Raw genomic sequence first — 25,891 nt, forward strand, 5'->3', positions numbered from 1 at the left:
TTGCGGAAACCATTAGATCCTCACTATAGTTTCCAGGTATCGCTATTAAGAATACCTCACACAAGTTATGTCTGTTTGCAGATGACATATTGCTCTTGGTGACCAGCCCGAAGACTTTGTTGCTGACCCTGCGTAACATCCTTGACGCTTACAGTCGCGCTTCTTATTATAAGTTAATTTCCTCTAAATCGGAAGCTCTCCCAATAAATATTTACCCATTGAAGGTGAATCGCCTCAAAAATGCCTTTCTATATTTTCGTAAGACAACAGCACTTCCGTACCTGGGCATTCAAATCACCCCTACCCTGGAAAATACGATTAATTTAAATTTTACAATGTTAATACAAGTCCTTACTTTTAACCAAATCCTGGGTCTGCTGCGAAGTCTCCTGGCTTGGAAGGTTTGCGGCCTTCAAGTTGCTTCTTTTACCAAAAATTATGTACTTATTTTGAACCATACCGGCAACCATTCCTAAACTACTGTTTGATAAATTGCATTTGATTATGATCAAATATATTTGGAAACTTAATCCCCCTCGTATAGCTAACTCTCAGATGAGTTTACCTAAACAGGGTGGGCTATCCTTTACCAGATTTATGAAAATATCACGATGCTTGTTACTCTCCCAACTCCGAGATTGGTCCCAGCCCCCATACCAGAAACCATGGGTCGACCTGGAAAAAGCACTTAATCTACAGTTCCCACTGTCAGATTTGATCTGGGTATCTAAAGTCTGGCGACCACTGCCTGTTCATCTACCACGAACAACCAGCGATTCCCTAGCAGTGTGGTACAGAGTGCTGGAGGCTAACTCTGACCTTATGGTGCCTACTAAAAATATGTTATTAGCAGCTATTGCCAAGCTTATTCCAGACTTAAACCTTTATCCTTGGACAATCAATGGGGCCATTTCACTCTGATTTACTTGAGGGACAGAGTTTACCCTCTTTTACCCAAATACGGGAAAAGTTCCACCTCCCCGCCCGAGAATTTTATAAATACTTAGAGTTAAGACATTGGTCCACAGCCCTACCCAGACAAGGCCTGGGTGTGACCTCTCCCCCGGCCCTGATGCACATGAAGTTGACAAAAGGAACTAATAAAGCTGGCATTACCTTTTGGTATCGCTACCTTCTCCCATCCTCGTCAGAAAATAAGACTAGAATTTAAATGCATTGACCTAACTAGCGAACATTGGGAAGCTATTTTTGTTAACTCATTTCGAATGTCTAAATGTATGAATCATACAGAAATGATGGTAAAGCTAATCAACAGGCAGTACCTCACCCCGACCCGAATCCAAAAAATGTGGCTTGCTCAGTCTAAATTCTGTTGGAGACAATGTGGTATTCCAGGCGACATAATGCATGTATTCTGGAATTGTACTCTCATAGTTGTTCTGGGTGCCCAGACTGTTATTCCTGCCCCTGAAGTTACATTGTTACATCACTTTCCCCCGCAATTTCCACTTCATGCTAAATATGTGTTTGGTCATATTTTGATTGCTGCAAGGGCTTCTATAGCACAAAGCTGGAAATCCCCATTCCCACCTGCGATAAAGAAGTTAGTGGTCAAAGTACAATATAGCTTTGAATTGGAGACTGTGGGCATGTTATATTCTACTGCCCCTTCATCCCCATTAGTGAGAGAGTTTAGTTGGCACGAGTATGTTATAGAAGGTGGCCCAATCAAACTATATTCCGCCTCTTCATCCACCCTCGCTTAATGGATCTACATCGGTTTCCATAGTACCCTCCAGGTGGCTTTTTTTTTTTCTTTTTCTTTTTGAACAAGTAACTTTTATAAGGTTCCTGACTACTCACATTGAGTGTATTACAGATATTGTATTGTTTGTTGTGTTCCTCCCAACTATGTACCCCCCTACCCTTTTCTTTTTGTCCTTCCCTTTCACCTTCCTTCTTTATTTTCTGTACCCCCTAAATTTTGAAAACTAATAAAAATACTATTTAAGTTTAAAAAAAAAAAAAAAAAGATATTCGTTTTTAGAGAACATCTGAAGATTTAAAGGCTGTGGGAAAGGCTGAGTAATTTGACTTGGTTTCTGGAGGACACAGGAAACCAGTGTAGGGATTTTAAAAGTGGTGGAGCAGTGAGAGAGGAAGATCAGCCTTGCAGCAGCATTTAGGATGGATTGAAGTGTGGAAATATGGGTGTCAGGAATGTCAGATAGCAGGAGGCTGCAGTAGTCGAGATGGGAGATGATGAGAGAATGGATAAGATTTTGGTAGCCTGTTGAGTAAGAAAGGGCATATTCTGGCAATGATTTTAAGGTGGAGTCCACAGAACTGGAAGAGAGTCTGGATGTGAGGAATAAAGCAAAGGGCGGAGTCAAGTGTGACACTAAGACAGTTATTGACAGTGAGGGAGATTTGAGGGGTGGTGGTGACTCTGGCTGGAGGGAAGGTAATCAGCTGTTCTGGATATGTTGAGCTTTAGGTAACGTTTTATCGAGATAAAAAAAATTACCCTTAGGGGTATATTTACTAAACTGTGGGTTTGAAAAAAGTGGAGATGTTGCCTATAGCAACCAATCAGATTCTAGTTGGCATTTATTTAGTACATTCTACAAAATGACACCTAGAATATGATTGGTTGCTATCGGCAACATCCCCACTTTTTCAAACCCGCAGTTTAGTAAATTATACCCCTTAGACTTTGCAGTATGTAGATCATTGATCACTTTTGTGAGAGCAGTTTCATTGGAAGGTGGTGGATTTTATTATCAAATTAGAAACTTCATGTCTGTATTTTGTAAATTTGAACACAGAAAAGTTTTTTTTTCTTCTAAAGATTATACCTCTAGTAAATATTTTTCATCAAAATTGTTCATTGTGATGTCACTGGTTGGTTTGCATTGTGTCAGCATAATGGTTATGTACAGTAGGTTAGTGGCAAACCAGGGTTGCAATGTGGATTCTAGACTGAATTTGGATTTGAGAAAATGGGAAGGAAAAGCAGCTTACTTCAGAAAAACAAGGGGTCCGTTTCAAACTTGAGGTAAATGTACAGTAGCAGTTGGTTGTCACATGAGCAAAGTTACTTTGTTCAGGGGGATTCACATTGTCATTGGCTTAAAATGTAACTAAACGTGAAAAAGTGCAGTGTCTTGATTTTTTTTGAATGCCAGGACAGGTCTCGGTACAGTGAGGAATCTGAATGATTTATTGTCCATTTATCTGCAAATGTCCTATAATAAACTGCCCTGATAGTAACAATATATGCTATATCACATTTTGTATATGCCTCTGTCATAAAACATTCTGCTCTTTATATATTCAGCACAGTACTGCCCAAATATCTTTTCTCAAGGGTTCTCTTGTGCTCCTGACCTACCCTACTGCAGCAGAGCAAGTTGGTAGTGGAAGGGTCTCATGCCCAAGGGTGCTGTAGACAGAACACAATGAAAGTCTACTCTTCCCAGCACTCACTGTGGCCCTCTAGTGGTAGAAGGTGCGCTCAGTACGGGCATCAGGGCTGAAGGAGATACACAGGGGAGGGGCATCGACAACCACTAATGCCTGTCGTGGGCAAGTGACTGGTTGTCATTCAAATAGATGTTTAAGCTGTTAGCGCCTATGAGAGTGGTAATAGTTAACGACACAAGTAAGGAGGGACTGGGAAAACAATAGTGGATTTAAACTTTTTTTTTCCAGGAGTTCTTTAACGATAGCCAATTTGTATATATTTCATGTTTGTTTTTGTCATAAGCCAACAAGCTGTGCACACTACACTAGCATTGGTTGACTGACACTGACCAGCATGCAAACCTTTAAGTAAAATACATATTTATTTCTAGCAAGGTTTCCTGTAGAGTTGCTAAGTGACCAGGCTTTCTGGATTTCTTTGTCGAAATCCTCTATCTGAGCAGGTTCTGTGTTGAGGTTATGGGATAACTAATGGCCCAGTTAAATATATTGGCTCATAAGTGCATGAGTAATGAGGCGGCAGCATCAAAATACGGTTGCCACATATGGAGTATGAAACTATAGTTGGAAATAATGCATATTGTTGATTATAAGGTCCTCTTATTTTAAATAGTGGAAGTGACTTTTCTATATATATTTATATATCAGCACTGTAAGGGAATTCTCACAAAACTTACTGGTTGGAGGAACTTGAAGGTTATAATTAAGGATTCTTGCTTTCATTATATGGTTCTAGAGCAGTGGTCAGGGAACGGGGTAAAAAATCCTGGGGGTAATGCTGCCAATTCACATGCTGCCAGTTGGATTGTAGACCCCTTTAAATGTGAAATTGCTGTTGTACCAAAAGAGCCTCAGGGGTTGGCAGAGGCACTTCTTGAGCGTCGATGCAATAATGAAGCACATATTGCATTTGAAAACAAAGCAGATCTGTCATATTTTTGGATGTCAACAGAAGGCATTCAAAATTGCACGAGGAGGCAGTCAAAAAGTTGCCGCCTTTTGCAACAACCTACCTTTGCGAACAAGAATTTTCCACTCTAGCGAACATAAAAACAAAGCAGAGAAATCGATTGGACGCTGAAGACTGTATCCAAATTGCTCTGACATCAAAATGCCCCAATATTGATGTTCTCGTATCAAAAATGAAGCAACATCAATTCTCCAAAACCTGAAGTTTTGAATTTGAAGCTTTCAAAGAAATTTTGAATAGATTCAATAAAATTTTGAATTCCAATAATTAATAATATAAAATTTCCTTCCTTCCAAATAAAGTGGGTTACGTCGGCGTATCTAAATATATTTTTGGGGTAAAAGGTAAAAAAAAGTTCCCTGATTCTTGTTCTAGAGGCTGGAAGTCTTGTCTCCCAGAAGACATGATTAATAAAAACTATTTTGAAAGGGGTAATAAAATGTTGTATGCATTTCATAAAATCAGGAAACTAAATAGGAGTCAACTATACAAAAACATTTTAATGCATGGTGGTAAAAATATTTTGTTTTGACATTCCTCTGCATAGTAATGAGTATTATCATTGGTTTGTAAGGCGCCACCTAGTGGGGAAAGCAATGCGTATATACACTAAGGGGTATACAAGGTGGAGGAGATAAAGGGATTTTCTTGCTTGTGAGAACTTACTTTTTAGCTTTAAAAGGGCAGAGTTGATATTAGAAGCAAGTGTAGAACAGACTTGGAGATTGGTAGATTTGGATGTCATCAGAATAGAGGTAGTGCTGGAGGCCAAATTAACAAATAAATTCACCAAGATAAGCGGTGTGGAGTGATAAAAGCAGAGGGCAGAACCTAGTTTCATCCTCAGATTGTGGGAATATTTTGTCTCCCCTAGTGCACAAACTAATACTATATCCTACAGCATAGTTCAAAGTGACTAAAAATATGATGAAATTGGATTAAGATGAAATGGCAAATTATAGCTTTGTAACTATGCTTTAAATGAAAGCATAGCTGGCCTCAATCTGGTGTGTGAATCCAGCAATCCATACTGATCATGGAGACTGCAAGCCTGTCTCTGTCTTGGGTGCCTGCACCCTATCAGTGTAATATATATGGAGGAGCGTTCTTCCTATAATAGCGTTGACCTACAAGAGGATGAGCTAGATGGCGTGGTTGGTAACACACAGGCTTTGGGTATTAGTGGGCTTATTTCTGTTTTAATGAGGATTTCTGGATCGTGACAAAATATGGAATGGGAGGAAAGGAGATGCCAAGGAAACATCAGTAAAGTTCTTTGTTTTAAAGAATCTAGAGGTATCTTTGTGTGGGCTACAAGCAAACATAGGTAATTGTGTATCTACCACTGTGCTTGTTCTGTCATATTTACAGTAATTTTAATATTGTACCAAGTCCTAAATGATTCAATGTATTATGGGGAAGAAAACAGAGACAATGGCATCTGTATTGAATGGTAAACTATGCAAGCACCATCATAAAAATTAAAGTCCTAGCATAGTAACTTTTTTTTTTTATACAGTTGTCTTTTATAGATTTAATATCATTATATATATAAATGGAGAATACAATTATTATGGTAAGATTCCCTCTGAGGAAAAGGTCTTATGCGGATGTACATTTATATGTTGTGTTTGGTAAAAACTAGATGTAGCTAATGTTCACTGGTGATGGATCTGCCCTATCAGAAACAATGTATTTTATGTTATGTATTTTTGTTTCTCACAGTAACACCGGTGCAGCTGGGACACCGTTTGGTGGTTTCGGTACATCTGCAACCCCAGCAACAAGTGTAGCTGCAACAGGGGTGCCTGGAAGTATTTTTGGAGGAAAACCCACCACGGGATTCACATTAGGCCTACAAAATCCAGGTAGTTCTTCTATTTTCTTATTGGTTTAACAATACACATTTTATAACTGACTTTAAAGGATGCACTAGATTATAGTTACATGCTGCAACTTAATATTGGTTCATTCTATAAAATGTCTGTCTCTGATACATTAGTGTGTGTGTGTGTATGTATGTATGTGTGTGTGTGTGTGTGTGTATATGATATATATATATATATATATATATATATATATATATATATATATATATATATATATATATATACATTTATTTATACACATACACACACATGTTGTATTACTGTTGCCTCTGTTTACTGCAATCCCTTCCCCTGTTTTTTTCCGTGGGACCTGTGACAGTGGGCTGCCGAATAGCCCTTCTGAGACTCTGAGGGCTAGATTTACTAAGCTGCGTGTTTGAAAAAGTGGGGATGTTGCCTATAGCAACCAATCAGATTCTAGCTTTAATTTAGTGCTTTCTACAAAATGACAGCTAGAATCTGATTGGTTGCTACAGGCAACATCCCCACTTTTTCAAACCCGCAGCTTAGTAAATCTTGCCCTGAGTCTTGTTGTCTGTGGAGAAACAAAGGTGTGTGCACGATACACTGCTGATGGGGTGACTGCTAAGGGTAACATGGGGAACCTTGTTTCCAGGCATGGGGCCTTTACAGCTATTAAGAGGCAGCTGTAACAAAAGCCAGTGGAGATCTCCTATTAGGGAGACCTAAGTAATATGGGATCAGAACTTTCGAAAAGATGGATGTGTCCTTTAACTTTTACAATGCTGAATGTATTGGGTCATTATGTTATATTGAAGGCCAGGTTAACTTTGGGCTGTCAACTTTAGAGGAAACTAATATATATTTATATCTGTCAGTTTACACCTGTTTATATATTTTTAATATATTATTATTAAAAGGACACCTGAGGTTTAAGCTGTAGATATTTTTATTTATTTATTTTTTGCTTCCCCAAAGTTTTTGTTTAGGGGCGAATTGAATTTGGTGCTAGGTGCACAAATCGTGGATACTTTATTTTTATTTCTCTCTCCTGCTATTGGGGGACACTGTGTCAATGGGGTATAGTAGGTGGAATCTGGAGACACTTTAAATCTGCAAGAGCTGAGGTTGTCTCCTCCACACTATGGCAGTGTGAGGGGGCTATAGTGATAGCTGCTGCCCTGCAGAGATGGAGCTTGAGCAATAACACTGATATCTCCCCCTTAGCAGCGAGCAACTCTGCACTACTGTAGCAAGGGATGTGCTGCAGAAGCAGATCTACTCCAGGGAGTGAACAGATCCAGTGGCAAGAGCCACAATAAACAGTTTGAGTCCTGGATATCAGATGGGGAACAGACTATAGAGGCGGTGACAAGGTTTATGTGTTTGGTCGAGTGGCTCCTGCCCTGTTTGGTCGGCTTCTTCAGTTCTTCAGCAGATGCTGCCATTTTTCTTGCACTTGTGCCTCGTTTTCACCGCTGCTGTTGCCCCCTTATCCAGTATCATTTGCTCACAGACTTGGCTGCAATTTCTATAATGGCTTACTGCATTACCTTCTCCTATCTGTTTTAACTTGAGTAGTGAGTGTGTGAGCCTGTTTCTAAGTGACCAGTAAACTGTACTGCTAAACAGCATCAGGGTTGCCTGAGTTTCTAATAGTGTTTGCAGACATCTTCCCCTTTAATAATAATCTTTTCATTTTAACATGTGATATTAGAATAGCTTTTACATGCAATTGATTTCCTGGTGTGTCTGTGTACGTTCGTTTTCACCACCATGTCTGAGAAGGGAACCTCCAAGGATAAGAGGTCCGCTGGAAGGTCTGAGTTACACTGTACCAGTGCCAAATAGAATTCTAAATCATCTTATGGACTGTCTGCCCGGATGCCTTGTGTACGGCTTGTGAGGCGAAGGACCGTGTTCAGCGCTCCTCTGCACCTGCACAGGCGGCCATGGAAGAACTGGTCTGGGCTACATCTCTGGCTTACTCATGTAATGGCTGCAGAGGTAGTTGAATCTCTTCTCATATCTCAGCAGTCATTCCTATTAGCTAGTACTATGGTGCCATCTCAGGCAGAAACAGGGCTGGCTTTAAGTTTAGCTGAACCTGCTCAGGGTCTGTTCAGGGCGGCCTCAGTGCTCCCCAATGGAAAACGGATAAATGCCATATTTCTAAAAACTGCAAACAATTGTTTCTGATTTTACTTCTAAAGAGGATAGAGAATTAATTCACGAGTCTGCTCTCTGGAGGCATCCTGCACAGAATGAGTGTTGTCCTACTCAGGGTACTGGGGGTGAGACAGACTTTAGGTTTTGTGGAACCAGAGCTTGCTGAACTGTTCGTCTCAGGTCTGTTTAAGCAACAGCAAGAAGTTTGCTCAGACCAGCCATGTCCACAGCCTGGATAAAAAAGCAATTAAAAAAATGGGTGAAACAATTGGCTACGGGTCTGCAGGAAAATAGATTTAGAGCTGAATTATTAGTGTTGGCAGAACCATAGCAGACAGACATTCCTTGTGGTTACATTTCTGGTCCTTGTCTAAGCGAGTGTTGGAGTCTTTATCCTTGGCGCTAATTGTTAATGTAGCTACAGAAAGTAAGAGCTTCTTTCTTACCATCAGTAACCCAAAACTAGCAAGGTTTTGTTGCTTCTGTAGAATGAGAGGAACCTTCATTAGAGGACAGTCTTTGCCTTCTCAAGGTCTGTATCAGAAAAGCAGGAGTCCGCTCGAATTGGTGCTACAATGCCTGCAGAAAATCCCACAGCATAGCTGGATGGTACACTATGTCCTAGTGGTGGGTGCCTGTCTCCAGCAGTTTCAGGATCATTGGTTGACCTGAGTGGTGACTGAGGTGATATGTCATAGACTTTGTCAAATTTCCGCACCACATGTTGTTCACCACAGACCTACCTACCTGCCTGCAGATACGAGGTTGGCGTTCAAGGAAGCTATTTGGAAGGTTCTGGCTTTGTTGTAGTATTCGTAGTAGTAGTTCCTGTTTATACCCAAGAAAGGGGTATGGTATTTTACTCCAGTCCCTTGCTAGTACCAAAGCTAGACAGGTCATTTTGACTGATTTTTGAATCCTAGGACCCTCATCAAACTTGTTTGGGTCTTGGGATTTAAGTTGGAGTTGTGGTGGTCGGTGATTGCTGGATTGGAAAAAGGGGAATACCTTGCATCCCCTGATTGAAAAGATGCCTACCTCCATGTTCCCATATGGGAGGGGCATCAGTGTCTGCTGCTTTTGCAGTTCGTAATGAACACTATCTGTTTCGGGGTTTACCCATTGCCCTAGCTACTGGCCAGAAGGTCTTCACCAAAATATTTTCCATTATGGTAGGTTGCATGCGTTCTTTTAGAGTGACACATCTGGATTCTCAATCTACCCAAGTCTTCGTTGATTTCAGCTCGACAGATGCAATTTCTTGGTTTGGCTTTCGACACAGTTTGTCACAGCTGGGGCCAGCCATAGATGGACCTCATGGCATCCCTTATCAACCTCAAGTTACCCAGTTCTGTGTAAAGTCCAGAGACCCCAGGGCATGGTACACGGATTGCATGATGATTCAGTGGAAATTTTTTCTGTGTTCCTTCCACCATTTCTGTGCTCCCGCGGGTATTAAAACAGCTTAAAAGAGAACGAGCGACAGACATTTTGGTGGCTCTGGATTGGCCATGCAGGGCATGGTACTCTGCTATCCTCGGCAGTCCATCTTACTGGTTTCCTCTTCGTCCTAACTTTTGAACGGTGTCCTCTTCTGTGCCACTCTTTATAGAGCGTCTGGCTTTGACAGCGTGGCTACTGAAACCCCGATCCTTCGGGCCAGGTTTTTTTTGCTCTAAGTGTAGCAGATGATAATTAAGGAGTGTAAACCTTCTTCAGCTAATTCTAGTGTATGAAGGGCATTGTGTTCAGTGGTGTGAGGATCTGAGTTTTCACACATCTGTTTAGACTTTCACGCCTGTTATCTTTTCTAAAGGAGGGTTTTGATGAGGGGCTCAGACTCTCCTCATTAAATATGCAGATCTCTGCGCTATCCCTTATCCTCCAGCGCAAGTTGGCGTTACTGTGAGATGTGCAGACCATCTTGCAGGGAGTTCTTCATGTTCAGCTCTTGGGATCTCAATTTAGTGCTCAAGGCACTTACTAGAGATCCCTTAGAATCATTTGATATATTTCTTCGGCACGATGTTGGGGACTCTATACTGTAAATCCCCCTTCTCTTTGTTTTTAACTGTGACAGGGCAGTACTTTGCACTAAACCCTCTTTTAAATGCACTTTTGTTCCAAGGATGGTCTCCCATTTTCACTTGAACCAGGAAATCGTTGTTCCAGCATTTTGTCTTAAGTCTCAAACTTGTGATGCTTCTGGGTGTGGCCCGGACTCTCAAATGCTATGTGGCCCGTACGGTCTTGGTACGTAAGACCAATACTTCCTTCATCCTGTATAATGCCCATGAGCGTGGTTGCCCAGCATCTGAACAATCTATTGCTCGTTTGGCTTACATTGAGATGTCCAGACCTGAGCCTGTTGGTTTGAGTTCTCATTCAACCAGGGCGGTAGGTGCCTTCTGGGCGAGGCATCACAGTGTGTCAGACAAACAGGTGTGCTGGCCTGCCATGTGGTTGTCTGTCTAACCACATGGCAGCCATAGTAGGGAGCATAGTAGTGCCCTCGCTCCAGACTCCAGCTGCTATACCCCGTTGTTGCAGTGTCCCCCTGATGGACTCTGAGAAATGGATTTTACTGTGAGTAAAATAAAATCCTCCCCTGATATGACATTGTGTGTGTGTGTGTGTGTGTGTGTGTGTGTGTGTGTGTGTACACGTTTGTGTGATGTGTCCCGTGTCCCAATCATAACTCCTGTCAAGCCATACATCACTTTGTTTTGTCACTGGGACTCTCTTGAGGGGGATTACTTTGTGCGAAGAGGGCAAATTTTAATAGTTGGGTTGTGTTTTTCTTCACTAATGATAGCAGAGTAGGAGTGGCCATACTGCTTGGCAATGAAACCAGTAGTGCGTTACACAACATGATCTTTAATGGTCATAGTTATGAACATTTATACTTGTATGATAATAAACATTGGTGACATAAAATGGTACATATTTCTTATAGAATTAAGTGCACTGTAAACATATTGGAAACTAATAGAGGATATATCTTAGGAGATCTATATAGGTCCTTGAGCATATATATACATGCATAATTAAAAGATAAATAAAAGTGTAATTTCATCTGATATAAATTTTACAGTCTTTTAAACTGAGGCTTAAGCAGGAAGTGGGATATAGTGGGGACGGAGCTAGGGCTAGCTAACAACTTCCTTAAAGTGCCTATCTCACCTACACTAAACTCCAATGTCCCCGGTGTCCCCCAATGGACTAGGAGAAATGGATTTCATACAAGTATAAAAATCCTATTATATGATTTTTGTTTAAATATATTACATACCTGTGTTTCCCAGGGAACTATGAAGGCACTATATGGAAGAAAACAGTAGATATAGTACAGTAATGTGGCATGTTGGCTATGTGGCTTCTGGGATTCTTTAAGGTAGTAATTTACAGTAAGGGGCGCTTAATACTATATTATAATACCCGATTAGTGTACATTGAATTGATCTTATCAGATCTTCTTCCTACAGATATTATACTGTTGCCATGACTTGTGTAGTCTGTGTGTACTATGGGACTGTCCCACCTTTTAGACCACATCACTTTCTCTCTCTGTAGCATTTTGGGGTTTTCTGCCACAGTGTATACCTAATAAATGCTTCTGTTCCAAAAAGCTTTCTGTCCTGACTATTTTCAGCTATGGTCTCTGTGTATTTGTAAAACTTCATGTCCTATAAATTTGTTTATCTGTTACACCAGCAGCAGCGACTACGGCATCTGCACCAACCACTGGATTCAGTTTGAATTTCAGTAAACCTGCAGGATCTGCTACACCGTTCTCTCTGCCTACTGCTACTACCTCAGCCACCGGACTGGCCTCTACTCTGACCTCTGCTCCAGCAACAGGTAGGGAAGGATTGGGCTTTCATGCATCGGTAGTGTCACAGATTGGTCCTACTGATAGGCTGCATTATCTTGAATATTGACGGCTTCTATAGTGTATAGATTACATGAAAACATTCCATTCCATTTGTTTTGTAGTCATGTAATACAGACACAATCGCAAAAGGCAGAGTATTGTAAATATATTTTTCCTATTGCATTTGGGCTTTCTAAATCCATTTTTACAGCTGTCGGCTCTCGAGTCAGTGGAACTACTCTGTCTCCAATGACCGTGAGGAGGTGGGAACGCTTGAAGGTTTCACAGATACTAATATAAAAACCAACGTATGATGTTGCTATCTTATCCCACCCATTCATTCCCACTGTACTGTTGGCTTTGCAGCCCACTTCAATCACATGGCAGCTAAATGTATTGTTTCCTCTGCTAAGTACCCCATGAATATTAGTCAGGCATTATGATTATTAGCCAGGCGTTGCTAGTTAAGTGATGTCACAGGATCCTAGCAAACTGATAGGCTGCTTGCTGGTCCTGCCCACAAAATGGATGCCTGCACTGTGGTTTCGATACAGTGTGTTGACAATCCATTCACACCAGTCGCTCTACGGGAGAGCTTCACTTAAAAAAAGAAAAACAACAAAAAACACTTTTTCTGGACATCTCTATATAACATTATTGGTTTGCTTCAAGGGGGAACCGGATTTTCTTTGAATTTGGCTGGTACCACAGCTACGACTACAGCGCCCCCTGGGCTTTCACTTGGGACTCTTCCAGGACTGTCTGGATCACTCTTCCAAAGTACAAATCCAGTACTTTCAGGTAATTGTGACAGCTTTCATAAATGCGTTCCTTACCGTGTTCAATATTTACATATTTATGCTGTCTATGCAGATTATATTTACATACTATTTATAATTTCCATGCTTACTAACCAAGCAATAATATATAAAATAGCTGTGCTGCTCTGGAAAGTGTGTGGGAAGTATATTGGGTGGGTGACAGCAGCATGGAGACCTTTGTCTGGAAGCAAACTATTGTATTATGGCGTTTTGTATTCCATTTTTTTTCTTGAAAGAAAAGGGGCATTTAGTGTTGGACGACCACAACCTGTCTCTGGCATTCACTGTGCAATGGACAAGTGGCTTTAACACTATAAGCTCTGTTCTGTGCATGGATAGACACCGCAAACTAGCTGCTGCTGAATTGCTGGAGATGATTTGATCTTTACAGCAAACAAGCCTTCTGTGCTCCACAAAGCACAGGATGCATCTAAATTCCAATGAGCTCTTGCAAAGAGGGTCGGTTTCACATAGATGTTTTTATTTAGTTTAGGTATATAATATATTTATTTTATAATATTTAGGAATATAATATTCACCCATGCTGCTACACGGATGAACATTCTATAATTGTGCATCAAACAAACTCAAATTGTAAAATAATGGCACAGTTCAAGTCTTTGTTATTGACCCCTACTTAATAATCTAACTTGAATCTGTGTCTAATATATACAGACACTAGTGGAGCATATTTAGATTATACATAGTACAATATAGTATTCAGTGTAATAAGATTTGAAAGTCCCAACACTTATTTACTGTAATAAGTAATTACTGCCCTGGTGTCCGAATGATGCGTTGCCAGGTTAAGCTCTTCCATTACATGCTCTGTGTATTGGTTTCTTTTGTGGAACCCCAATTTCATCAGGGTTCTAAGGTGCAGTGAACGGGGGTTCCAGGCCAAGGGCACCCACTGTTGTAGATATGAGCTTCATTTTGAAAAATACTATAAAAGTGGAATTGTCATTTAAAACATTGAGCAACTGCAGGAGTCTGTCTCTTAATACCTGGTGTGCAGTAACAACTTGTTCTTTGTTTCCAGGTCTGGGACAGAACCCACTTGGCTTATCTGCGCCTGCTCCTCAGGCTGCCACTAATGAAGGGCTTGGTGGCATAGACTTTAGCAGCTCCTCGGACAAAAAAAGTACGTGCTCCCTTTATCGAATGACTTTACTTTTTTTGCTTAATGTGTTTAGTTTTGTTTGTCACTGTAGCATGCAGGATTATATTTCTCCTGAAACATGACAGAAGATCAGAATGTAAGGTTAAATAACTCCATTAAAAGTAAAGCAAGAAAAAGAGGTTCTGAATATAAATATAGGATGTTTACACAACTGCTTCCACCGTAAATAAAATACACATCCTGACAGATTATGTAATTATCTAAAGTGGCACTACAGCTTATAATTCACTATCCATGTGTTCAGGAAACCATTGCCGCAATGTGATATTGGATGCTGTGTTTTAGTGTTGTATCCCTGATCTGGTAACATGTGATGAAAACTATGTGCTGGATGTAATTGTATTGCATATAGAGCCGCACTCTGGAAGAGAGATATGTATCTGGATGATATCTAATTCCTATCATCCAGGAGTGCAGCTGTATACGCCAGGCAGGTAACAACATTCTGTTCCCTCCAGTGTGTTCCATTCGGTGGTTATTTTGTGGAATTAGTGGTAGAATCATGGAAGTTGTCTTAATGTTTTTTCCTATAAATCCTATATAACTACTTCTTACTCGCACCTACAAGACTTCCCCTGTGCTTCTCCTCACTTATGGCATTGCTTACCACGCCCAGTCAGGCTTTCCCACAACTTTTAAATCTTTAGATTTTCTCTCGATTTATTTTTTTTAAGCTTACCTTATCCCTGATGATACTATTCACACTAGTACATCCTCACAGCTGTCCTAATCTCCACTCTAAGCCACACGCACTTTTGTTTCAGCTGTGCCCTCTTCACTTAGAATGTAAGCTCTCTAATGAGCAGGATCCTCCATACCCTTTGTTTTCATGTCTGCCTTGTATGTCCTTGTTTTATGTATGTCCTGTTTTCCATACTGTACAGCGCTGTGGAGCACTGTGGTGCCTTATAAATCTACGATAGTAATAATAATAGAACAGTATATATTTTTTTCCTAGCTGTTCGTTCGTGTTCTAGCATTAGCTAAAAAGAAAAGCTCCGTTGTAGACTCTTGGATTGGCTGGTAAGGTCGGAGTTATTGGGCCCTGACCCAAGATTCCTACGGCCTGAGTTGTCTACACCTCGAAAGTCATTTGTCAATTTGAAATATTCTTATTTATTTGTTTTATTATTATTCGACTTACAGCTGTTTATTTTAAATATTTCAACGGTTTATTATACTTCTACTATGCAGACATTTCCTCCTTTTATTAGTGTCACTTGTAGCTATGTAATTACAGTGGCAGGAGTGGCTATGAATGTACAGATCTTGGTGTTCTGGGGCTGGCTTCACTTTTTGAGAACATGACAATTCTCCTGTTACCTTATTTATACATCGGAAAGCAAAGCGATGTCACACAATTGGTGGTGTACATAGGAATTAGGCAGATATCTGCACAAGAGAGGAACTTCCACATTACTGACCATCATAAAAAAAATATTGTTTTAATTCTGCAAAAAAAAATGTAAAAAAATCTAATGTGTTAAAATCAGTAGCTAAATATGCAGGGTAAATGAATTGCTGTATAATATTACTTCATACAATGCTAATAGTGTAACTTTCTTTTAGGTGATAAAACTGGAACCAGACCTGAGTAAGTTATGTTACAGTTCTTATTGCACATTACGCTTCTCACGCCTACAGCAGCAGCGTCCTCTATGTTCACAACCACAAAACCCATATTTCAATAATGGAATGAAACTTTTACCACACAATTTATTGCGAAATAGTTTTTAAACAATGTTTTATAATGTGTAATAACATATTTTGTGTGCACACCGACAATATCTGGTTTATAAATGTTTTTCCTTTCAGGGACAGTAAAGCGCTTAAAGATGAAAATCTACCTCAATTAATCTGTCAGGATGTTGACAATTTCCAGTAAGTTTTGTGGTACCTGGAAGTCCTTCTATATTCTTTCCATTGCAGCGGCATGCTTCAGCTCCTTCAGTTTAGTAGGCTCTTTCCACCTTTTACTTAGTAAAATAATGGAGCCTAGGGGTTATATTTACTAATCTGCGGGTTTGAAAACGTGGAGCTGTTGCCAGTAGCAACCAATCAGATTCTAGCTGTCATTTTGTAGAATGTACTAAATAATTGATAGCTAGAATCTGATTGGTTGCTATAGACAGCTTCACTTTTTCAAACCTGTAGTTTGCTAAATATACTCTCTAGACCAGGCCTGTCCAACCTTCGGCCCTCCAGGTGTTGTGAAACTACAACCCCCAGCATGCTTTGCTGGTAGACAACCAGTTGATAGCTGGAAGGGCATGCTGGGACTTGTAGTTTCACAACATCTGGAGGGCTACAGGTTGGACAGGCCTGCTCTAGACTGTTGACTCACGTTTTATTTTTTTGCACATGGCTTCTGGGTAAATGTATGCTAGTCAATGTGTATTGGCTATATCCCTAGTCCTTACTCCGCATTTTCCCTTCCTGGTAAGTAATTAGGTGTGGAAATTGATAATGACTCCAGTGTAATGGATTATTACTTGTGCAATGCAATATAGTGTAGATTCATGCAGGTGACACACATCTAGGTCCATGCTGGTTAGTTTTAGATCACTGTTACAAGAGATCCAGCAATGGTGCTATCAGGTTTCTGTGTTGCATAATGGTTTGCCCTGATGCCATTAAAATAAATTAAAAGAATAAGTTGATTTATTTTCTATTTTCTTTCCCAGCAAAACAAGGACATTCTGCATAGAACAGACTTTTTGCATAGCTTTAATAGAAAATGGCCGCATCTCTTTGTTATAGCGAGAGAATTGCTCAAAAAGTCTCATATTTCCGCAGTCTCCTCCATAACCATTATTCTATTGTCATTTAAAATTTAAAGCACCATTAACAGGACATTTTATTTTGTGGTTTGCCATATAATGCAGAATAAAGAGAGCTCAGTTCTGTCAGTTTCTGTCCTAAAGTTGACCCCACACACTGCAGTCAGTTTGTTCAGCACGGTTGAGAATTTTAGATTTGCGCTTACGTTGCTGACTTGTGAACGGTCAGATCGTTCTGTGCGCCGGCTTGTACAGAATGTAGTGGCACATTATTCTCTGCTGCCCGATGAATGTGCGCACATGGACCAGTGCATCATTGAGCCTCAGATTGCTGCCATGTTTGATGGTACTAAATAAAATCACTTCATATGGCAGCAGCTTTACCTAAGTGCTTATACAGATTGGTGACTGTATCAAACACAGGCCTATCCTTATTGTACTGAACCAGAAGATCTCTACCAAGTGTATATTGTTTTTAAAGCTAGGAATGTGTCATTGTAATTTATCTTAATAGTCACCTTATGATTTGAGTGTGAGCTCACCACTGTAAAGCGTACGATGACCTAGGTATCAATGATCCCTATGCCAGCTCACCTCCCCTCTTCACGCTATATAGCGCACACTAAATGCCGCTATCTAAGGAACAGTGAGGCCGTCCTTAACATGCGCTATAGTGTGATCCCCAGGGCATTGTGCTGTCTACAAACGGCATGCTCTCAGCATTTGTTAAACGCAGTATCTTAATATGCACAAGACTTAATATGTGAAAAGGTTAAAAAAAAGAAATGTCTTAATGTACATTGCCGCTTACAGGACGTTGTATTGGTCCAAGGCAGTTACATAGGCACAGTCTGGCAGGAATATGGCAGCATTCTGTGATTAACTTAAGTGTAACGGATCCATGGAAAGTCCATACAGAGCACAGTTCACCTACTTTAACAACATATCAAACTTTATGAACTGATAGTTCAAATGTAAGCAGTTTTATTTGTAAAGATGATGCCCGTGCTATGGTGAAGACTGCTGTGGTGAGAAGATATTGTTGTCTCTCTTGTACAGGAAGTTTGTGAAGGAGCAGAAACAAGTGCAGGAGGAGATCAGTAGGATGTCCTCCAAAGCCATGCTGAAAGTACAGGAGGACCTGGAAGCATTGAAACAGCTCCTATCTGTGGCGTCCAGCGGCCTCCAGAGAAACACTCTGGCTATTGACAAACTGAAATTTGAAACTGCTCAGGTATTTACTGCTGCTCCCACTGTCAGTGCTACACATTACATTTAGGTAAGTTCCATTACAGAGTGGACTTCCAGAGATCTGACATCCAGTGTTACATATAGATGGAATTTCCTTTATACGTTTGTAGTCCTGGTATCTCCAGGGGTCTTAAACTGCCTCCCAAACCCAACCCCTAGGACCAGCATCCTGACTCCAGGAATACTGTAGGGTATGTACACTACCAGGCCAGAGGCTGATGGGGTAAATCTGCTAATGAAGGAAGGGCTGGGTATATACAGGTTATTTATACCCCATTCATACTGCGCCAAAAACCCGGCTTTTTGCTGGGGCAAGCCCAGACGACCCGGGACAAGGCGCAGTATGAATGGTCTGATGACCCGGGAATTAGACCTGGGACTTTTGGTGGGGTAATTCCTGGGTCTCGCCAAACACACTTATAAAGTTGAAAAACAAAACAAAAAAAAAACACATCAGAAAAGGAGCCAATCAGAGCTCCTCTTGTGATGTTGCCATGGAGACCCGGTCAGACCCGTGTTCAGTATGAACAGGGTCTATCCGAGAATTTCTCTCCGTGGGAGCCTCTGTTTCCCGGCAATATCCTGGGTTCATATACTCGGGATATTGCCGGGCGGCAGTATGAAAGCAGTGTTACTGAACTTGGCTATCGAGTTCAGTTGGATGACAGGCTTATAGTGTTTATATTATCCAACACACAGGGTTAATGAGGCTAATTTATTCACTGTACAATAGCCATATGGCAATCCGCTCGGTTACACGGGGGCTCTACTAGACCACTCTGTTGTGTATCCGTCGCCCCAGTTGGAGGCCATGGTATGGGAAAGAGTGGGACAATCTGCATACCCAGATTAAAGGGCAAATCATTCAGTCTTTAAGCAGCCGTAAAATACAGCTCCCTGTCTCTAAATCCTGCCTGCTTGGTAAGACACTTTTTAATTTTTCAGGAACTTAAAAATGCTGAAATAGCTTTAAGAACGCAGAAAACGCCACCAGGCCTTCAACATGAGAATACAGCGCCATCAGAGTAAGTTTCCTCCTCCAGGACAGTCAACAGAAACATAAAACTACCTTTCTAACGTTCTTATTGCTGTAGTGACTGTAACATAAATAATCCTCTTATACTTGCAGCTGCTCCTCTTTTTTCCTCTCATCTCTGCCTTTTTAAAACTGCCAAGAAGGTATCTGTACCCCTCCCCTGTGACTGGAGAGAGCTATCACCACCTGCTTGGGCTAGAGAGAAGCCAAGCAATGAGCATTACACATAGTTTATATGTTTATACATAAAATCTGTCTAAATGAATGGCTGCCAATGTGATTAGAAAAGCAGACATTGCTTACTGTGGCACTTGTCCATTTTCAATCACTGAGATAGTATAAAAACCAGTATGTGTGGGATTGGGTGGTAGTCTCCTAGGTAACAGGATACTCTATGCATACAGAATATTGGTTGATTTGCATACAGGGTCGTTGTCACTTCATATGCTAAATATGCTTTATTTAAGTATTTATTTGACTATCTATATTAGAAGTATCCAAAGTATGGTTGTAGCTATTTGTGTTGGGTGAGGGTCTTTTTACAAGTTGCAATAGAGAGTCAAGGTAAAACTGAATAGTGCATGCAGTGTTGTGTGCTATATACATGTAAATACAACTTCTTGAAGTGTCTTTTATATACTACTTTATAGCTACTTCCGGACATTGGTGGAACAGTTTGAAGTACAGTTGCAGCAGTACCGGCAGCAAATCGAGGAGCTGGAAAACCACCTAGCAACACAAGCAAACAGCTCACACCTAACTCCACAAGGTACAGTCTTACAAGCTGGGGTTGCCTGCTTGCCTTGTGGGAGAGGATATATATAGAGATATAGATATGTATAGAGAGATATAGACACACACACCCCTGGCAAAACAGTGGCCCATCTGTTTCCTTTTTGTATACAGCATACATATATATTAGACATTATTGTTTTTTTTTGTATCCCTTCAGACCTGTCCATGGCCATGCAGAAGCTGTACCAGACGTTTGTAGCACTAGCAGCCCAGCTGCAATCAATACATGAAAATGTTAAGGTACGTGGCCAGATAAACTTATCACAGCGTACATAGTGTGACCGTAAAAAGGTATTTGATGGATGTGGAAGTCTTAGAACTGTTGTATATAGTGTTTGTGTCTGGTGTAATGTACATTGTAAGGTTAAATGTCTTGGATTCTTTGTAAAACAATTATATTAGTCGAGTCCGATAACAGTGCAGGTTTTCCATATCTCCTTGCTGGAGCACAGGTGTTGTCATTACTGACTGACACAGTGTAACAGATCCACAGGTGATATCATTATTTTCCTTGTTACCTGGAGGTTAGGGCTCCCTGAGGACTGGGTTTGGGAAATCCTGGGTCTAGTTCATTTATCTCTTTCTCACATGAGGTATTTCTATAATTTGCATGTGTTAGATAATACAAAAGGTTTTAAATAAGTTCTAGTTAGGGATTCTGGGTTTTGTTTTTGACTTTAAAAAGCCTGAAAAGGTCCACTGAAGGCCCTCTCCACTGGGTCCTAAAACCCTCTTCCCTTACCCCTGTCACCATCTCTCCTGTTTAAAATATATGGAGTTTTTCCCTTTTTTGTGTTTAGTTTTTATCGGTTAATTTATTTATGTATTCTACATGTGACCCCCGCCGCCTCCATAAAATAAGCCCTGAATTCATCAAAACATAAACACTAAAATCCAGAACCCCTGTGTTATGTATGATGGAAATAATCATGTTATGACTTGTTTTACAGAGTGTAAATTGCCCTTGTTATGTGAGCCAGAATGGTTTTATTTTGTCATCACATTTGCCTTAATAGTAAATTGAAATCTTAGGATCGTAATGATAAGGTTGGCTGCCTATTTGTGGATCTGAACAATATTCCTGAGTAGACTTAATGTGTTCCGTAGTGACATCACTGAGTATTTGTGCCTTATTGCTGCATTCTTCTCAATCAGTCACCACATACGTATAACGTATGTATAACGTTACCACATACCTTGCCCATAATTCTACTCACTTCTCCAGGAAGAGCTCGTACACACTACAGTGGGTGCTGCTTGTAGACCTTGATTGAAGTATACATTGATGCAGATAAGCAGGGAGAATTGCTGAGTACATTTTGGTTTTAGATCTATTCTTAAACCAGTAGAGGAGTTTCCCCATTAATCACACAGATACTTAAAAACAGTATTTCTGAGAAATTGTCTGAAGCACCTGTAAATACAAAACATAAAAGGAATTACAACTTAACTGTAGTGGGGTTTTTAGTTGTATTATTTTATATTCTTTTATTGGAATTGGTTGTTTAGTGATCAGTGCACATTACTCGTTTATATCTTCCCTTTGTATGGCTTCACAATATTCCATTTCAGTGAGGACATGAAGTCTCTTAAACCTACCAAATAAGATGTAAGGTTCCTTCTCTTCAGGAAGAGTAAACCTAGGAGATTGTCTTATGTATGATCCATGATTTTGGCAGTCATGTAATGTATAGACTATAGCACACACCATCGTTCTGGTTCATGTTTTACTTCTGTGCGTCTAAATCATTAATTGTAATAATGCCTGCTCTATGTGGATATGAAAAACGTAAGGCAATCTCCTTGGTTTATTCTTCCTAAATCTACAACTTGTATATCTTTTCTGGTAGATTCCAGGATTGATCTTAGCTTATTCCAGTGGTGATTTAACCTCCCCGAACTGCACAGGAATTCAGAGGAATTTAGGGAATTGTCCTTTTTTTTTATCTATCTTTGTCATTATTTAGGTTATTTTTAGGGTGTTTTTTTCTGCATCCGGATAAGTCCTAGTAACATTTGGCACATTCTAAAGTATAGCACTAGTCGCTGTCCACCTGTCCATTGCAGTCACGTTATGGACGTTCACTTTCAAACTAAAATGACTTTCAGATGCTCAAAGAACAATACCTCGGCTACCGGAAAACCTTCCTGGGCGATTCCACAGATGTGTTCGAAGCCAGGCGGTCGGAAGTGAAGAAGTGGCAGAGTGCCCCGCGCATTACCACCGGACCCACCCCGTTCAGCAACATATCAAACGCAGCCGCCGTTGCAATGGCTGCCACCTTGACCCAGCAGCAGCAGCCTGCTACAGGTCTGAATGCATTGAAGTTTTAGATACTTTAAACCCATTCTCTGCTCAGTAAACTTCTCTCAACTCTTGTGCTGGGTCTTCCTAGTTGCTGGCGAAAGATTTTTACATTTTCTTACTACACGCAGCTTCTAGAATAGGCAGGGTTTAGTCTTGGCAATAATTACACCTTAGTAGTTAGTTAACTGTGTGAATTGACCTTTTTCATATTTACTGAACCATATTTAATCAGCAATCCTGCCTGCTTGTTTAGAAATCTTTTCCGAGTCTCCAGCTGTTGGTGACCGTATTATACTTGAAGAGACTAACTTGTGCCTCTACACTAAGAATGTGACAACTAAGTTATTGTCAAGCCTGGAACCTAAACGTTCATGTCTGAAGCATGGCAGTAAAACACATGGCTTAGCTTTAACCTAAATTTCCACTGCGGTTTTCTTAAAATATAAAGTCCCCCTTTTATGAACTGTAGTCACCTTTAGAACCACCACGTGGAGTGATGCAGGGTCAAAAAGCTGAAATGATGCATTTTTAGCTCATCTGCTATTCTTGTTGGGACACCACCAGCAATTCCTGTGTGTATGTCCACAGATATGTACAGAACACTTATCACCTAAGAATGTGATTGCAAACGCTCCACAGAGTGATGCAAAAGAGAGAAGCGCCACCCTGACAAGTAGCGGTTTGAATATGTTGGCTTTCTGTAAAACATTCCTTCCATATTCCGCTCAGGATTCTGAGCATTTCTGCAGGAGAGACGGAAGCTCCTCACAGGGGTCATTGAGAAGGAAATACAGAAGTCCCAATGAGTTTTAAAAATTGAAATGAGAAATATTTATGTAAAACTTATTCTACTTCCCCCTGGCCTTGTTTCCCCTCCTTATTGTTAAAAATATTTTGTGTCCTTTTATTTGATCTGTGCGAGCTTCCTGCTCTTCTGGAGTTGTCTGAAAACAGAATGGAACACTTGCACTTGTGACAATATCTTTACTTGTTGTGACATTTCGACATGAACACCCCCTTTTCAGTCTTAGGAGTTTATTTTCAAAGGAACTGTGAACATCAGGCAAGATTGCTGTATTAAAGTGAGCGACTCTGCCACTGTGCAGTGTTGCTTAGTTACTTATATATTAGTAAATGTGTGTGTTTGAATAGGTTTTAAATTATGCTGCATACAGATTTAACCTACTGCCAACGTTTGTGGGATTCTTTTCGTTTTTGTTTGGTTTTTTTTTTTATCTTCTGTTCCAGTGATGTTTTAAAAGTTGTTTACATAGTTTTGGAAACTTTTTTTTTCCATGCTGACAGACCAATATTGTTTTCTATCATGGGCGCCTCTTGTGAATCGCAGTTTTGGCAGCCAACATTTTTCATGCGTTATTTAATGATGGTGTTAAGTTATATATGTATATAGATATGTGTTATAATGGAGGCACTACAAAAATAATCAGAGCTCTCGTGTTATAAAAGGTTCTTTTATTATTATATTTAATTGGGGAATCACCCTGATTGGCTTGCCCCTTTTTATGCCATTTGCTAAAGTACAAATAACGTTGTTGTACTGTTAAAGGCAATAAAAGTTTGATTTAATTAAAAAAGAAAAAAAAAATGAAGTGCATTGCAAATGCAGATAAGTTTTTGTAACGTGATGTTACGGTGCTGCAGAATTGCTGTAATATGTAAATTATTTTGATGTATATTTCATTGTTTAATGAGCTCTAACTTATCTAGCAGGGTATTGATTGGCAATTTAAAAATGCATGCCAGCTTATCAGATATTTCAAAGGAGTTCCTGCCTGGCGTAATATGTTGTGTTCGGCATTGCCTTCAGCCATTGTTACTAAATACATTTATTTATCGTTCCGACATCCTTCTGTGTTTATCACAAAGACTTTTATATCATCCATGCAGAGTTCTTTCATTCCCTGCATATTAGGCGCTGAGCTATGAGTGTATTTGTTTGGTATGGAAGGGCAATTATTAAAAAATAAAATGAATGATATAAACGCTTTGATTGAACAAAAGAAGGTCAGGAATATAAAACAGTATACTTTGTAACAATTGCAAAAGCAGACGTAGAAACCAAAACATTACCTGAGAGTGGAAAAACTCTTAACATTAACCAACACTAATAATAAAAATCGGTATTTGTTATAAAATTAAATAAGTTTCTATGATTTAGTTTCTAGCAGCCACTTGTTCTGATGTTGCTAAAATAAATCAAGTAAATCATTTTTATCAGAATGTCAGAGTATTTGAGCAAAACAAATTCCTTATAGATAATTGGCTAAAGAGAAAATCATATTGATAAACTGTGTAAACTCCCCTTAGAACTCTGAGCATCGGTTCACTATAGCGTAAGCGGAATGTTACAATGATTAGAAACTCAAAAATAAAAATGGCAAATTTAAAGAGAGTTATTTGTTTTTCAGTACAAAACCGTAAAAGTGACAATTGTGACGCACCACGACAAGCACTTATGACACATGCTACAACAACGCTAGATGCATTTGTACATGCACACATTGGGCTAGCACAGTCTTATCTAGTAGTTCCTTTACCAAGTGTTAGTAAACTCATCTGGAACACTGAGATTATTTGGCTTAAGTAGTTACCTAGCATTGGTTTTAGACATGAATGTATTTTTATTCCATTAGTGCAATATCAAAACTGTATTTTGTATTCATGGATAATTTCATCTCATTGAATTTTAAATGGAGACTGTACCATAAAAAAAAAAACTGAGCTATGGTTTCCTACTGAAGACTTTCCTATCTAGAAAATGTTGCCAATTTAATTTAATGGACATTCCCATTTTCTAACAAGTTCTTGCCAATGAATCTATAATGTCCAAACATATACACCGATCAGCCGCAACATTAAAACCACTGTCAAGTGAAGCAAATAACAATGATTATCTCGTTACAATGGTACCTGGGGTGAAATATATTAGGCGGCAAATGAACAGTCAGTTCTTGAAGTTGATGTGTTGGAAGCAGGATAAATGGACAAGCGTAAGGATCTGAGCGACTTTGACAAGCGCAAAATTATGATGACTGGCTCAGAGCATCTCAAAACCGTCAGGTCTTCTGGGATGTTCCTGGTACCAAAAGTGGTCCAAGAAGGGACAATAGGTGAACTGGCCAATGGGTCAGCCTGTCTGGTCCAATCCCACAGAAGAGCTACTGTAGCATACATTGCTGAAAAAGTTAATGCTGGCTATGATAGAAAGGTGTCGGAACACACAGTGCATCGTAGCTGCAGACCAGTCAGGGTGCCCATGCTAACCCCCCCTGTCCATTGATGAAAGCGCCTACAATGCCACATGAGCGTTAGAACTGGACAATTAAACAATGGAAGAAGATGGTCTAGTAAGATGAATCACTTTTTCTTTCACGTCATGTGGATGG

At 40.0% G+C, this 25,891-nt stretch overlaps 1 protein-coding gene across 3 annotated transcripts in view; it reads left to right on the top strand.

The window, feature by feature from the left end:
* The window catches only part of NUP58 (nucleoporin 58), a 45,430-nt gene that overhangs the window by 3,907 nt on the left and 15,632 nt on the right, over window positions 1-25,891 (top strand). For 2 of the 3 annotated variants that reach the window (XM_075198914.1, XM_075198916.1), the window contains exons 2-12: window positions 6,143-6,285; window positions 12,151-12,297; window positions 12,983-13,111; window positions 14,174-14,275; window positions 15,884-15,908; window positions 16,130-16,195; window positions 18,154-18,328; window positions 19,291-19,370; window positions 20,032-20,150; window positions 20,334-20,416; window positions 22,286-22,487. In XM_075198914.1, coding sequence (XP_075055015.1) covers window positions 6,143-6,285; window positions 12,151-12,297; window positions 12,983-13,111; window positions 14,174-14,275; window positions 15,884-15,908; window positions 16,130-16,195; window positions 18,154-18,328; window positions 19,291-19,370; window positions 20,032-20,150; window positions 20,334-20,416; window positions 22,286-22,487 — 1,271 coding nt within the window. The remainder of the gene's footprint in view (window positions 1-6,142; window positions 6,286-12,150; window positions 12,298-12,982; window positions 13,112-14,173; window positions 14,276-15,883; window positions 15,909-16,129; window positions 16,196-18,153; window positions 18,329-19,290; window positions 19,371-20,031; window positions 20,151-20,333; window positions 20,417-22,285; window positions 22,488-25,891) is intronic. The other variant, XM_075198915.1, reaches the window with a different exon arrangement.

Source organism: Mixophyes fleayi, chromosome 2 (assembly GCF_038048845.1).
Source record: "Mixophyes fleayi isolate aMixFle1 chromosome 2, aMixFle1.hap1, whole genome shotgun sequence".
Taxonomy (NCBI): Eukaryota; Metazoa; Chordata; class Amphibia; order Anura; family Limnodynastidae; genus Mixophyes; species Mixophyes fleayi.